Source organism: Odontesthes bonariensis, chromosome 23, assembly GCF_027942865.1.
Source record: "Odontesthes bonariensis isolate fOdoBon6 chromosome 23, fOdoBon6.hap1, whole genome shotgun sequence".
Taxonomy (NCBI): domain Eukaryota; kingdom Metazoa; phylum Chordata; class Actinopteri; order Atheriniformes; family Atherinopsidae; genus Odontesthes; species Odontesthes bonariensis.
The window spans coordinates 21,050,257-21,066,386 of NC_134528.1; the positions used below are offsets into that span (position 1 = coordinate 21,050,257).

At 41.6% G+C, this 16,130-nt stretch overlaps 2 protein-coding genes and 1 non-coding gene across 7 annotated transcripts in view; 1 reads left to right on the top strand and 2 right to left on the bottom strand.

Moving 5' to 3' along the window:
* Positions 1–6,101: 6,101 nt before the first annotated feature.
* On the bottom strand, positions 6,102–9,371 carry hbae4 (hemoglobin alpha embryonic-4). Its single transcript, XM_075457676.1, has 3 exons — positions 8,998–9,371; positions 8,360–8,564; positions 6,102–6,356 (listed from the first exon to the last, which is right to left on the bottom strand). Exons 1-3 carry the CDS (start codon positions 9,087–9,089, stop codon positions 6,228–6,230), a joined length of 426 nt encoding a protein of 141 aa, XP_075313791.1. The 5' UTR covers positions 9,090–9,371; the 3' UTR covers positions 6,102–6,227.
* A 2,102-nt stretch (positions 9,372–11,473) lies between these two features.
* On the bottom strand, positions 11,474–11,567 carry trnai-uau (transfer RNA isoleucine (anticodon UAU)). Its single transcript has 2 exons — positions 11,530–11,567; positions 11,474–11,509 (listed from the first exon to the last, which is right to left on the bottom strand). It is a non-coding gene; the product is annotated as a tRNA-Ile (tRNA).
* A 2,719-nt stretch (positions 11,568–14,286) lies between these two features.
* The window catches only part of rhbdf1b (rhomboid 5 homolog 1b (Drosophila)), a 37,494-nt gene continuing 35,650 nt past the window's right edge, over positions 14,287–16,130 (top strand). For 3 of the 5 annotated variants that reach the window (XM_075457139.1, XM_075457142.1, XM_075457140.1), the window contains exon 1: positions 14,290–14,577. The gene's annotated coding sequence lies outside the window, so the exon portion shown is untranslated. Of the gene's footprint in view, positions 14,578–16,130 lie in introns of all 5 variants that reach the window. The other 2 variants (XM_075457144.1, XM_075457141.1) reach the window with 2 other exon arrangements.

Sequence of the window (16,130 nt, forward strand, 5' to 3'; positions counted from 1 at the left end):
ATGAACAGTTTTTACACTTACCCTCTCCTCTGTTGAATGAAACACCAAACAATAACTTTGCCTCAGAGAACGACCACCTTCTGATGCAACACTCTTAAAAGCAGACACGACAAAGCTTTCTGCTGTCTGTGTCAGACACATAAGGAATATTTTACTCATCTGAATTCTAAATGATCAGCTATAACATTTGATTTAGTCTTTCTTCTTTGACTAATAGCCTCATTCCACAGATATGACAGAACAAACATGGGAGGCAGTTTACAGCAGCTGTTGGTAGAATGCCTTTAAAACTCAGAAGAAGCTTTTTTTCTACTAAAGTGCATCAAATTAAATTGTATCATCCAAGAGTCTGTAATTTAACAGGTTTTTCTTGAGGTTTCCTTAAAGGATAAGACCGTTTTTTTTACATTGGGCCCTTGATTTCACATTATAACATGATGTTCTACTCACCCCTGCTTGTTGTTGGTCATTTGGAGCTGTTCCGAAGATATTCGAGAGGCGTCTGGCTGCTCTCTTGAGATATTCGGCCATGAAACGGTTTCCTATGGGCAAGCTTATACAGGCACAAACTATGCTGTGTATAATTTATTAATTACTCTACACTAGCACTGATAACGTGGAGGTGCGTCGCTTACTTAAAAAAATCCGGGTTACTAATTTTGAATTTTAGCCGAATGAATAAATAGGCAGCAGGTCTGTGGGCTGTCTGTGGTAGTAGCACGACGATGACGTCAGTAACACCCACTTTACGACAAAAATTCAAAATTACAATAACCCGAAGTTTCAGATGTGTCTGCAGCGGCTGCTGCAGACACATCTGAAACTTCCAACAGAATACTCAATTTGTTACAGCTGGCTCTCTGGGCTCTCTGGGCTCTCTGGGCTCTCTGGCCTCTCTGGGCTCTCTGGGCTCTCTGGGCTCTCTGGGCTCTCTGGGCTCTCTGGCCTCTCTGGCCTCTCTGGCCTCTCTGGCCTCTCTGGCCTCTCTGGCCTCTCTGGGCTCTCTGGCCTCTCTGGCCTCTCTGGCCTCTGGCCTCTCTGGCCTCTCTGGCCTCTCTGGCCTCTCTGGGCTCTCTGGGCTCTCTGGGCTCTCTGGCCTCTCTGGCCTCTCTGGGCTCTGGGCTCTGGCCCTCTGGCCTCTCTGGCCTCTCTGGCCTCTCTGGCCTCTCTGGCCTCTGGGCTCTCTGGCCTCTCTGGGCTCTCTGGGCTCTCTGGGCTCTCTGGGCTCTCTGGCCTCTCTGGGCTCTCTGGCCTCTCTGGCCTCTCTGGCCTCTCTGGCCTCTCTGGCCTCTCTGGCCTCTCTGGGCTCTGGGCTCTGGCCCTCTGGCCTCTCTGGCCTCTCTGGCCTCTCTGGCCTCTCTGGCCTCTGGCCTCTCTGGCCTCTCTGGCCTCTGGCCTCTCTGGCCTCTCTGGCCTCTGGGCTCTCTGGCCTCTGGGCTCTCTGGGCTCTCTGGGCTCTCTGGCCTCTCTGGGCTCTCTGGGCTCTCTGGCCTCTCTGGCCTCTCTGGCCTCTCTGGGCTCTGGCCCTCTGGGCTCTGGCTCTCTGGGCTCTGGCTCTCTGGGCTCTCTGGGCTCTCTGGGCTCTCTGGGCTCTCTGGGCTCTCTAGGTTCTCTGGGCTCTCTGGGCTCTCTGGGCTCTCTGGGCTCTGGCCCTCTGGGCTCTGGCTCTCTGGGCTCTCTGGGCTCTGGCTCTCTGGGCTCTCAGGGCTCTGGCTCTCTGGGCTCTCAGGGCTCTGGCTCTCTGGGCTCTGGCTCTCAGGGCTCTGCCTGACGATGTAAGGATCTGACTAAGTGAATGAGGAAACCTGGAAACTAAATACTGACTGAGTGATAGGTGAGTGAGTGCAGCTGAGGGGAAAAACACAGGTGGTGTGAATGAAGATGACGGCAGAGCAACAGAAACTATGGGGAAAACATGGCAAAACTAAACAAGAACTAAAAACATGACGAAAACCTCATGGACGTGACAAACATTCTCTTCTGCTATATTGATGCTTTCTGTTTATTGCCTATCAGCAAATGTTAGCATGCACATATACACCGAACAAAGGGGTCGATAATAGAATATTCATAGAATTCAACATCTTAGCATTTAACCTCTCATGTCTAGATTATGTCACGTAGGTGTGGTGGGGAAGGTAGGACACGGATGCGGACTTCAAAGAAAAACTTGGTTTATTTACAAAAAGCAAAGTGCAAACAAAAGGCGCGGCAGAGCTCCTACAAGCATTTGTGACAAAGGTTGAAAAAAAACGTTGCATGTTGAATGCTAAACTTTAAATGACAGAAGTGGACATATTTTGCAAGACTGTAAATGCTGAACTCTGAATACAGCATTCAAAAATGCATCATATGGTTAATATTTAATACAAACAACATGAGTCTTGATTGAGTGCTTGGAGGATTTAGGACACTGTTTTAGTCAGCAGTTAAGTTGTACTGTGGCATATTGTGGAGATGCAAAGACAATGAGACAATGGTAAAGATCAGGTGTAAGTTCTGTGTTACAAATGTTAAATAAAAATTGGAACCTTTTTTGCATGTTCTTTATGTATGTTAGTGGATCTTTGGTAATTTAATTAAACAATGCTTACAGTGTAAGCATTATGTTATACTAATGTAAATGTTGTTGGATGAACTAATATAGGTTTTGTCTGTTATACTGTTTGTTGTTTTCACTGTTAGTGTACAAACAGTATAACAGACAAAACCTATATTAGTTCATCCAACAACATTTACATTAGTATTATGGACAAAACTTTAGTTCAGCCAACACGATTGAATTGTGTTGCACTAACTTAATTTACTTAAATCAGACTAACACAGTAAAGATAGACTGACTTAACATGATTTCTTTAGATGGAATATAGGTGGCAAGATACAATTCAAAGGATACCTGTTGTGACAGGGAAACACAAGTTAAAGACAACAATTATGCCAAATGTAAATAATGTTATATGAGGACATAAAAGAGGGGAAAAGAGAGCAAAGTGATGAAACGTGTGACATAAGAGGCCCCCCAGCTGTTTAGGCCGATAGCAGCTGGGATGTTTCACCCCTAACTATAAGCTTTATCAAAAAGGAAAGTTTTAAGCCTAATCTTAAAGTTAGAGAAGGTGTCTGCTTCCTGGACACATACTGACAGCTGGTTTCACAAGAGAGGTGTCTGATAACTGAAGGCTCTGTCTCCCATTCTACTTTTAGAAATCCTAGGAACCACAAGTAAACCTGCAGTTTGAGAGCAAAGTGCTCTGTTGGAAAAACAATTATATCTTTAAGATATGATGGAACTTGGTCATTAAGAGCTTTATATGTGAGGAGAAGAATCTTAAATTCTATTCTGAATTAAACAGGGAGCCAATGAAGAGAAGCTAAAACTGGAGAAATATGATATCTCCTGTTAGTTCTCATCAGACCTCTGGCTAGATAAGTATAGCTGAGTATCATCAGCATAGCAATGGGAATTTATGCCATGCTGTCTAATAATGTTACCTAATGGAAGCGTGTATAAAGTGAAAATAGTCAGTCCAAGCAAAGAACCCTGAGGAACTCCAGAGATCATTGGTAACTTTCAGCAGTGCAGTTTCTGTGCTATGATGCACTCTGAATCCTGACTGAAACTCTTCAAACAGATTATTTCTGTGTAAATGATCATAAAGTTGAGCTGCAACTATTTTTTCAAGAATTTTAGACAAAAAAGGGAGATTGGATATAGGTCTATAATTAGCTAACACTTCTGGACACCTTGCAGTCACCGAGTCCACTATCAATGTGTTTGTTTACCAGATTACTTCAGGTTATTGCAGCTCAAGGTACAAGCTATTGAATCCTGAAATGTACTGAGTTTTTCACACACTGCTTCTGCATTTTTGGCTAAGTTTTTGTTCAATGAATGACGACAAGTGTGTTATATCATGTGTTGCTTTTCATCGGAGGTTGTATTTACCCATTTTGAGACATGCCAAAGACCAGATTATTACTTTTTACTATGTTTTGACAAAAGCTTTTGAACTGAAAGAGGGTGCACTTCACAGGTCCAAGGAAATTGGCAGGAATTTAATTAGAAAACAGAAACAACAATAGCAAATTAGAAATGATTCCATAAACATATTCACAGAGATATTTCCTCATATCTAAAAAAATTCATAAAATAATAACACTACATCTCACCACGTATGATATGAACCTTTTTGATGTTTGTTGTCAAATTATTCTAATAAAATCAGCAAATAAGCAATAAGCAAACTCTTGCACTCATGTTTTCCTTTGCTTCTGTGTAACATATCAACATGTCTGGCACCCACTAACCCTCTCAAAAAAATGTGTGATAAGTAGCGCCTGTCCCTGTGGCCTATACTGTGGACAGCAAAACACAGCCAGATGTCCGATTGTCCAACAATTTTTCTTTATTCCGTTTCCTAAAAAAAACTCTCATACATTACTGCAAATAATCTCTCCTATTGATGATGGGAAAATGACCCCCTTTACGAAGCTTGAGCTCCCCCATGTTGAAAGTAGAGATAAAAATCACAAAAAGATGGCAGGATACAGGAAATGCCTGCAAACTTCACAGCTCGCTGTGGGAGAACACTAATTCACTTCACCTCTCCTGCTACCAGATTGATGACTCAACATTTCTTGCATGAGTCGTGAGACTTCAAAAAAAGAAAGAAAAGAAAGAAAAAAGCATCTTAGCACATATTACCCACATAATATATTGTCATTGGAGAAGCATCTCCACAGCAAGTTTCAGAGGACCCGCTCACTTCCATGTTATTTGTTGGCACATTGCTGCCACCTGCTGGACAGATGTGGAACATGTCAGCGAAAACACAAGTACTTATATTTGATTCATTGTATAATTGAGCTATTTCTTCTTTTAACGGCGGAATCCCACAATTTCACACAGTAAGACGTATACGGCAGCGTAAGCGAGCAGAAAACTGTAGATTCAGTGCTTCATGATTCAGTATCGCCTTAGCTTCTCACAGGGTTTGTGTAGGTTATCATAAACATGCTGCTTCCATGTTCCGGTCAGTCACAACCCCGGGAAATTTTTCTTCACAATCTCTCTCAATTTCAATGCCACAAACTTTCATTTTCACTTCCTTGTTAATGACTTTTTGACTTTCCAGAGCAAATAAAAAAGAAATACAAGAACATTACAGTCATCATTGATGTAAAGGGTAAACAGACCAATTACTGTTCCCTGTTGTCCACAGGAAACCTGCCTGAATAAGATGGGCACACATTGCTACTTTCCAAACAGCTTTTTTTTTTTCCAAACCACGAGTAAGTGAAAAGTAAGTTAAGTCTTACTTTTCTTAAGAGAAAGTTGGTCTTTCAAAAATATTTTTCACCTTTCCCCCCAAATGTATGTGAGCTATGGTATCATAATCCTTCTGTAAATCAATAGAAATACCAACAGAGCATGCGCCATCTTCAGCTGCCTTGTAATGTCAAGACGTTGTCAAGTCGACAAAAAAGCAAAGCCCATGTTGTAACTGATTTTTGTTTTCAAACATGTGATGATAATTTAATTTAATTTCTTTTAAATAATTGTTTATAAAAATGTAGAAAAACTTAAATGATTTGATTTGGGAATTAAATCTGTTCACTTAGATTTACTTTAATGTATTCTTTTGAGTGTTACATTTCTTATTGGGTCAAAACAAAATGGCATCCTTCCATCTTACCAGACGGTGGGGCTGTTGCCTTATTTTCTGTTGACTGGTTCTGCCCAGTAGGCGAAACTCAGGTCTGCAGCGACAAATCTCACCCTCGTGTGAGGTCTTTTTAAGTACTTAGGTAGCGAAAGATCATAATGTGCACTGATTTCCCACTTTGTGGGCAGGGTGTTCTTTCTTCCTCTGGATGATCTTCAAACTTATTTGGTGACTGCCATTTCATTTTGACATCAAAAGCAGCTCCAAACGTTTCCCAATTTCATTTCCCGTTATCATCAACATTGAACCTCAGAGCCATGGGCAGGGCCCCTGTTTGGTGACAATGAATGATGTCACACTGTATGGGGTCCATGCAGCTGTGAGTAAAACGAGATAACACATTCAAACAGCAAAACAGCAGCATAAAAGAACCTGTTGATTGCAGACTTTTATTATAACAAAACAATACATGATAACAACAATAACACATACATACAGAAATATATAACCCTACATTGCATCTTCAATGTTTGATATGTTCAGAAACAACGTGGTTGGGTCTCATCTGTACTTCTCGGCGAGCACAGCCGCGAAAGCCGACAGGAACTTGTCCATTGCTGCGTGTGCAACCGGGGTGAAGTCTTCGCCCAAGAAACAGGCCAGAGTGACAAGTACACAGTGTGAGAACAGCTGCAAGGGGAACAAAACATCTGTTACTGGGAGGTAAGAATCAGCATGTGCACTCATGCCTCCGTTTGCTGTGGACCATGAACCCGTTTACCGCCTTAACCGCGACTGGTTTGCACAATAACCCATCTGAGGTGAGGGATAACCATTCATTTCTAATGCAGCCCACCATGAAATGTTGAGTACACTGGTGTCATAAGACAGGAGGTTAGTATGGATCTTTGAGGAAATCAGCATACGTGTTAACGACATTTTGTAAGAAAGGGATTCAATTTGAACATAAGTACAATTCTATTAAAAGAAAAAAAAGATGGGATGATGTGCGAACTGTAAATAAAGACAGAAAGCAACAATTTGCCCTTTGGTTAAGCCCTCAATTTAGTTGGAAACAATACATCATCTTTTCATGTCAGCCATATTGTGGCACACATGGCTCCAAAATTAGATTATATCGTTCAACGCTAAAGGGGCTTTCACAGATGTGTTAAGATCTTATTGCTAATCATACAGCATTAATGGTCCAGTTGCGTGCCAATAACAACTTGGACATTCTATCTCCTCTTTAAAGTTTTCCCTAAGCCACAGGAGAGATTTCCACTCAAGTTTGTATTGATTGCAGTGTCAATTGAGGGATATCTCTGGATGATTGAAATCTTTCAATTATATTTTGTACCGTATATTCCTAAAATTCCTTCCATCTCTTCCATTAAGTATGTTCTACCCATCTTTGCTTCACTTCATTCTATTATTTTCTTTACATCTTCTGCAGTATCCTTATGGAACTCTATTGAAAGCAGGGTTGTAACGAGCCCTGTGTAATTCTGTGTATGGCAAAAACAAGCTCCTTCTGTCAGTGTTTTAGAATAAAGGCAAGTCTGTGGTTTCTTATCCTAAAGGGATATTTCATGTCTTTTTTATTTTTCATTTGTTTGTTTGTTTTCCAGTGGGGTTGTATGTGAAGTACCCTAAAGTAGTTGGTGTCTTACAGCAGTCAGAATTCTCTCCTTTTAGAGAATCTGCAGATATCCTACCGGCCAGCTAAAGCTAAAAACTACTCAGAAAGGGGATTTTTTTTTCTTCACCATCTAAAACAAATCAAACCTTTTGATTTCATGGTGTGGGGAAATGCTATATTGCGGATTTTTACACTGAGTCACCTTTGCATCAGTTTAATTGGCAACACGTAGCTCAGTCTGTGTTATCGCATGGTGTAGCGACCGATGTAAACAATATCGGATGCAGGTATAATGCGGTATAAAAATCCACAAAATAGCTCAAACCACTCAAAAGTTTTTCAAATTTGAGTTGTTTTGTATATGGTGAACAGTCAACTTTCCTTTTCCTTATTAGCCACCCCCAATAGCTTCAGTTTGCCCATCTGGAGACCTTCTGATTCTCCAAACTTAGGGCACTCCGATGGCTGTCTGAAGGTAAGACACAGACTGCCCACTTCCAAAAAAAGGGAAATATCCCTTCGGTGTTTGTCATTACATGTTGTTAGTGTTCTGGCTGTGGGTTGGTTTGTCCACTTTTGATGTGTAACAAAGAGAAATAAGGAAATGAACTTGGTGAATTGAAGACAATGTAAAGCCTGAGTTGTTAGACTTATTGACTTTGTTTTGTTTCCCAAAGCTAAAAAAAGAATAAAGAATTGTTTGCACTATGAAGCATATGCAGGGAATAAAGCCAAGGAACCTAACCTGCGCTTAACAACATATGTTTATGTGTATACTGAAAACATATAATGTATCTTGTCTGTTTTTTGGCAGATACATTTAATGAACCTGTGGAAAATGTGAGAGTTGTTCTTATAGAACGTGAAAAACACTAACCAGTACTTTCTGTATCAAACAGCCATTTCTTACCCAAAGTCTAATTTAAATATATGTGGAATTGTTATCTGATATATTAGATCTGAATATAGTGTGCAGAACATGTATGCTGCATAAACACTAACATTGGGGAGACTCTTCTGAGTAGTAAGCAGGTGCTCTTCATAACCTCACCTTGAAGTTGGTCGGGTCGATCCGGAGCTGGTACGCGTGCAGAGTCTGCAGCGGAGCCAGGGTGACGGTCAGCTGGCTGATGTCTTTGGCCCCCTCTGCTATGGCCAGGACAATCTTTTTCCCGTGAGAGAACAGGTGGGCGGAGCCAGGACTGATGTCTAGGTGGGAAAAGTATGTCTTGGTGCCTGGGTAAGAAGCAAACATCCTATGGGAGAAGGGGAAGTGGGGATTTGTTTAAGTGATTTTTTTTAAACATGATTATCCCAGTGAAGCACATATGTGACTGAGATACAAGAAGCCTCCCAACAACTGACACACGGAGACTGACTTTGGCTGCTCAGGTTGCTGCCGTCGCCCTCAACCTCCTAATTATCACTGCTGCAATTTAACGGACAACGGTTATTCTCTGCAGTAATGGTTAGTAAATTATTTACTGATGCAAACAGGGTTCTTATCTGTGACACATAAGCTCATCAATACAGAATCATTAAGTGTTCACATGTTAAAAAGTTAGTTGGTCCTCATGCACAAACCTTTATCAACATGATTATCAATACAGATTACCCTTTATCAATCACTTTTATCGATCAAGTAAGTTAATATTTTGGAATTATGTACGCTTTATGATGTGGACCTACCGAAGAAGTGCCTCAGCCCCAATGTTTTCGGCCACAGGAGTCAGTCTTTCCCATATTTCTTTAATCAGCACCTTCTCCTTCTTTGACAGCATCGCGGCCTACTTCATTTAACAACGAGGGGATAAACGGCAGGACTAACTGTCGACGAATATCCAGAGTTTGAGACGTCTTTACAGGCCGCAGAGATGTGCCCTAATCAACCATTTTATCACCGCACGAAACCGCCGTCGATGAAAATGCTGAAAAGAAGGACAAGTAAAACAGATGAAGTAATAATTCCTGCCGTCTGAAGGAAAAAAAGCACGTAATGGTTCATGTGTCTGCAGTCGAGATGTTTCCCTCCTCTGTGTTATCAGGCAGCAGCCAGGGCAGGGTGGGGGCTCCACGCTATCACGTGCGTCATATTGGACATTTAGCATGTCATCAATGTGGCCGATCCTAAGACACAACAAGTGTGAGGTTTTCCCAGTGATGACCCCTTAATTGCCTTTAGATTCTTTTTCTTTATAGAAACACAGGTCGTTTGAGCAGAATTGGGTGCTGTAACTGTCCCGGGGTCTCTTGATGCGGGTCAGTAATTGCTGACTAGTTACTCACATAAACCCTCAGAATGTTCTGACTTTGCAAACACTTTGCAGTTTTACTCAAGTATCAATCACTAAGCAATTTCCAAGCCATATGCCTAATAGAATATTTAACATTTGCTTTCAGATATTTACTTTTAGCAACATTGAAATGACTGAAGTAATTCATTGTAACACGTGGCTCAGAGGGCTCATGCAGTGAAGAAAATATTTTCAGACATGTAGAAGCCACGTCTACATAAATACTCTCAACTGCTGCTATCTCGAGCTCCATAAGTTGCTGGTCAGAGAAGAGTGGGTGTGCGGCATCTGATAACATTGTGAGGACCATTACACAGCACCACCCAGATGACTGTGCAATTGTTGTACACACAAAAATGATGTCTTGCAATACAGATAAGGCATCTGCGGCGTATGATTATACTATTAATAATAATAATAAGAATAATATACTGTACGATTAAACATCATCTGAAGGCCTTTATGGTTGAATATGAACAACAACCCACAAATTTAATTATTATTATATATTATATCTTATAATTTCATAAGATAACACAACTGAAAACACTTACTTTCATAAATCCCTCACCTGAAATGTATATTTCTGTTGGTGTTGCTTTTTCATTCTTTGCATTTTGCTGTTGTCTTGTTACTGTCTTTGTCATTGTGTTTTCGGTTTTCTTTTGTGTTTTCCTAAATGTTTTATTGTCTTCTTTGTTTTCGCGTTTTCTCAAAGGTTCTGTTTTTTTTTCTTCACTGTTGCGTTTTCTTAATAGTTGTGTTTTCTGTTTTGTTCTTGCTTAGCATTTTTCCCGTCATGGTTGGGTTTTCGTTTTTGTTGTTGTCTCTTGTTGTTGTGTTGCTACATTGTGGTGGTTGTGTGTGGTGTTTTGAGTGTTGTTATTTTTGGTTTTGCTGGTGTGTTTTGCACCCCAGGGCCACAATAGCAGTGGCTTATAAAGGTTACTAAATTCCTGCTTTATACCAACCTTAACAGGGTCTTCCTGATTATGCCACGCCTTTTCTCTTGGCTGTGGATTTGCTACGCAGCTGAGGGCATATGTGAACGGGAGGCACGTGGCAGCGAGGTTATCAAAAACCCGTCATGATGACCTTATGTGAACCCTCAACACCCGTGATGTTTTATTTCTGAGGGATTGTGATGTTTAATGCAGTTACTTATTAGTCCTCCTTGATGGATCCCTTGAATGTTTACACTGACTACGTAATATAACACAAGACGGAATAAAACAGGCTGATCTTTCCAGCTGTGGTTACTTCAGAAGTAAAATGTTACATTTAAACAACGAGATACATTCCATACATCAAATGCATGATTTTTCTTGATCTGACTGACACATCAACAGATCTCCTTGTTACCTGGTGAAGTGATGAGGGCTAACTCATCATAAAATCGCTCTCATGTGCTCTTATTATGCTTCTTAAAAATATGCACAGTCATGCTTTCTGCTTCAGCGCTGTAGCCTGGCCATGCTTTATCTTGGATCAGACAAACAGCTAACATAATATATGATTATGAGCAAGACTTAAACTTAAACTTAAACTTCTTTAATAATTTTGTAAAATGATGTCTTTTGGGAATTCACACATGTGAACGCGCTGTATGAGCTCAGGCTCACCTCCATTTAGGATCATCATCCTTAGGTAGATGTTGAGAATCCACAGAGCTCAGAATTTTGGAATATGGACGTTGGAAATTACTTCGAAATTGGAAACTAAGTGGTATCACTTCATTACATTACATAACTTATTTTTGCTGTGAGTTCTGAATTGAACAAATCTATATTGTATCATTTCTGTGTTAAGACATACAGCAAAGTGAAATATAGATTAAAAACTGACCTGACTTGCTGCGGATAAAACTGCTGTGCTCCAGGTGAGGATTGTACTCACAACCTCGGCATCACTCTGGAGGTAGCTGTCTTATAAGTACCACGCGCTGACCGATTGCGCCACTGGAGCTCTCTGAGGGGGATTGCTTGCCTGACTTTATGCTTTTTAAAGCTGATGAAAGACACTGGCACAGTCAATCATTCTCAGCAACAAACTAGTGATGAACATGACAAAAGCCTTGTGCAGTGGAGCTATTTTAAATCTTTCGTTGCAATTAAACCTTTTTATGCTCGTTGTGAGTGACACTGAATAACTCTGACCCATCAATTCAGAAGTTGTGAAAAGAAACTTATTACATTTGCTCAAGCAGTGTAATTAAGTACAAATTTGAGATATTTTACATTTACTTTAGGGCAATAAATATTTAGGGCATAATTTAGGGCAAAATGTATTTTACGACTTTAGTCTGTAGTGGTTTGAGAAATAAAGAGTTTGCACGTTCAATATTGAACAAGTTTCTGAAATATCACACATTGTGAAACAATGAACTACAGAGTCAGTTGGGGATGCATCTTTTCTCCAAATGTTCAGATAGTTTCTGTGAATGGTCAAATAATCCAATATCACACCAAAAAAAATCTTAAAAAAATAAAAAATTAGAGAAAAAGTCCAAAAGTTGAAAACAGCCTGACCCCTCCGATGGGCTGCCAACATTTGTGTACTTTTAGTTAAGCAGGGTTCTTGGTAAGAAGACCACAGCTTGTGAAATAGCATTTTCACAATACTGTACTTATATTACCACCTCACTAAAGAATCTGAATATTTTCGGCACCACTGCTGTTTTGGCTCTTTTGCTTTTGTTGCAGTGAAGCTGTTGTGGAAGTCAGTATCTGCTGCCACCTCTAGACACTCTTCAGGATTGTCCTGGTTCCTAGACTGACAAACACTTGAAGCGTTACAGTTGTGTATCAGGTGTATCAGTAAGTCTGCAATGACAGATTATTCTCATTCTAATGTCAAGTGGGATAGATTGTCATTCCTATTTAAATCAGTCTCCCATAAAATATTGATTCCCTCTCAAGTTTTATATTTCTCTACCTCATTACCCAGTATGCCACCATCATTTCAAACCATATCATTTTTGTCCGTTCAAATTTGTTACAGTGAAAAATGTGGAAAACAACTTTAATTCTCTCAATGCTACCAACTTCCTGTGCAACCACAAACCATCTCTTTCAAAATCTCTTTTTGTTCCGATTGATTATACTCTAAGCTTGTTTCATGTAGTTACGCATTGTAATCAGTTTCTGGAAAAAGGAAAGTATCTCTCTGTATGCCCTGCATGTAATGAGCCTCTTACTTTGTGCACAACGCAACACAGAGCGCTGCAGTACATAGAAAAGAGAAACAAGCCCTGGGCTGGCTGTGGGCAGACATATGCATGCTTTTATACCTGCACGGTGGTCTAAAAACTACAGCTGGCAAGAAAAACTGTAGTAAAAAACATCCCTCCAACAAGAAAGAAAAGAAAAGAACAGAAGAGGCCAGGAGTGGGGCATCTTGCCAGCTGTTTCCTGTCCTGCCACCAGCAGAATGAGTCTGGTAACCGAGCAACTCGCAACAAGTCAGCCACCAGGAAGAAGCGTGGCCTCTAATTCCAAGAAAATGCAAAGCTCATACAAGTTTCACACACCTGCTAAACCCACGTGTGACGCACACACTCAAAAGTTAAGAAGAGGCCCCAGTTGTGCTTCTTATCATGGACACTTGTGCAACTCTTGCCTCTAACAGTTGTGTAAATGTTCTACACATCTTTTTTAACCTAACGTCAGTGTTTCTCTTTTCTTCTTTCTTTTTTTTGACAACTACTTTCTAACTTTAGATAGAACATAAAAATTGTGAAACAATATGAATAAGCTATTTATGTAAGAAAACATGTTCACACAGGTTTTTAACAGTATGACACATGCAACATGCATATGAGTCGTATGTTGGAGGTTGTATTTAAGGCTACGAGCAGAAATGATTTAACTGTTCTGATTGAAGGAGTTGTTGGCCAAAACATAGTCTGCATGTATTACAGCGTCATGGCATTACATGTAAACACGAGCTGCTCTCGGGATACCTGTCTTTCATGACTTTTGTAGTTCATTTTCCCTTTTCAGGTAACAGGAGATGGTGGCCAGCTGAAACCATCAAAAGGCTGCAGCCTGCTGTTGGATAGGCGAGAACAGTAAGAGGATCCAGGAGGCTGAGGGAACAGGACACCCACCCACCCTGCAGGGGAGAATGTCACAGGTGGAAAGAATAAACATTGCAGTGCCACACAGATAAAAAAAAATAATTGCACAGAAATAATTGAGCACCAATAGATCAGCGTTCTCAGACATTTGTTTTTTAATTTAAGCAGGTTTGAACAGATTGAGTGTATAAGTTTTGAGACGTCTCCTTATATATTTGTTCATTCTAACACATTTTACTGATGTTTATATATATATATATATATATATATATATATATATATATATATATATATATATATATAGCCCTGCAGAGCTTTGCTATCCAGCTGGTCTGTTACATTTAAATAGTTAACATAGTTAATAAACTGCCAGTGTGCGGGAATTAAATCATTGCTTTATTTAAAAAAAAATAAAAACCCCACACAGCTTAGGTATTGCTATTTATTATCTTTGCCATAACGCTGTTATTTAAAGCCCTGATAATAAGTCGCGATCTTCCTCCTGCCTGCAGTTGCTCTGTGTCTCCGGTGGGCGGCGCTGTGGGCTCGCCCAGGGGAGCGGCACCCGACGTCCCGTCATCCAGCTGCGGCGACAGCTGCAGCGGCGTGGGAGGACCGGGTGAGACACTACAGTTAGACCGAAACTCCGAGGCGCTCAGACAGCTGTGGAGAGCCCGAGGAAAACAGAGGTTGCAATTAACATGCGTTTACTTTTTTTTTTTTCTCTCTTTAAAACAACGACCTCGTTAACATCTGGAGCTCGCGCTTGAAAGTGACTGCACCTCCTCGCCCACGCTTGACAAAGCAGGAATAACTTATGAAGTGACCGGCGTTCGCCATTCGCCGGTGGGACTGTCACGGCTGTACGGTGCGGCAAGAACTGGACCCGACTTGAAGGTAAGCGGGGAAACACTGCTCGTTCTATCTGAGCTTGTCGCTCAGGGAGCACACACTCCGCTGTTTAAACGGCAGGGAACACCGAGCCGCAGGTATGCTGTTTTCTTTTTCCTTTTTCTTTTATTACCGGAGCTGCTACTGCAGCATGGGGGTTTCGGGGAGGGGTCTTCATAGGCGCAAAGGGGTGACTGTGTAAGTCCATGCTTGCTGTGGGAGTTTTACACATCTGGGTTGTCCTCCAAGCCTTTGAAATCAAAATGCCACGCGTGTGGCTGGGCTGTCAGGGGTCAAGTGCGTCCGTCTGACACTCACACGCACACGGTTGGACTTCCATTAAACCCTCTCTTTTTCACCCCTTCCCATGATCCACCTCGTTTTATTGACGCCTTGCTCAGCTGTGGCTTGGAAGCCAAGACATGGGGCTCTTCATCAGCACTGATCTAATGAGGTGTGTGTGTGTGTGTGAGAGAGGGAAAATGAAAGAGAGGCCCAGGTGTTACCCACTGGCAACATCCTCTCAGTATTCTATAAGCTCAGGATGCTGTCAAAGCTGAATGCACACGTAGTTCAATATGGACACACACACACACGCAAACACACAGGCTTTAAGAGGGATTAATTGATTTCAAAGTGCTGCAGGCCCCGCCGCTTTTGAGAAGAAGGGGACACTTTGGGTCGCTGGCAGTGCAGAAATCCCACAGAGACAATTAAACTACTGACCCGTGTCTTCAAGGATTTGTTTTGGCTTCCTGTTTGGAAAGATGGAAGGAAGCAGAATCCTGGGCCAGATGGCAGGGAGCATGCACACACACACACACACACACACACACACCTGGACACCTGGAAAGTCTGCCCAATTTCCTTCCACCTTAGATAGAATGAAATGGGATTTCTCAGAATAACTGCAGCATCCAGAGTTTCCACTCTTTGAGGTGATGTGTTGCAGGTCAACGCTAATTTGCGCGTCTCCGTTGGACACGTGACGCTGGGATATTTCAAAACGCAGCTCCTGAAAAGAGTCGCCAAGTAAGTTGTTTTCTGGGCCAAAAAAAAAGAAGCGTGAAACCGTCTCCATCTAGCTTCGTTTCAACCGTCGTGTGAGAAGTGAAAACTTTGTTCCACAGAGAAACATTCTGACTTTGATGTGCTGGATTGTATTTCAGAAAGGCAAAAATAGAACTCTCATGCAGCTCTAAACAGGAACCCGTCGGCATCATGGAAGATGTCTCACTCGGTGTGGCTCATCTCTAAGAGTAAATATGGTGTGTGTGTGTGTGCGCGCGCGTGTGTGTGTGTGTGTGGGCACGGTGGCATTTTGCAGGTGTGTTTCCACCTCTTTCTCTTTCACCTGGCACGCTCAGCTCACGGCGTGTTTGAGCAGGTTTGAGGAAGAAAAAAACCCCCACAAAACCCAGCTGTGACTATAGCAGGTTTATTTCTGGGCCGCTTCTCTCACTATTGAAGCGCACATTCGTGTTGATACTGAGCTCTCCGCTCGGTGGTGTATGCGTGGAAAACTGGTTCGGTTTTCCTGGAGCCCTCCAGCATTTTCA

Excerpts from the sequence above, each read along its gene's own strand:
- hbae4 (XM_075457676.1), bottom strand. The coding sequence starts at position 9,089 with ATGCTGTCAAAGAAGGAGAAGGTGCTGATTAAAGAAATATGGGAAAGA. Across the intron at positions 8,565-8,997 it reads GGGGCTGAGGCACTTCTTCG|GATGTTTGCTTCTTACCCAG; the intron begins GTAGGTCCACAT and ends CTTCTCCCATAG. Across the intron at positions 6,357-8,359 it reads TCGACCCGACCAACTTCAAG|CTGTTCTCACACTGTGTACT; the intron begins GTGAGGTTATGA and ends TTCCCCTTGCAG.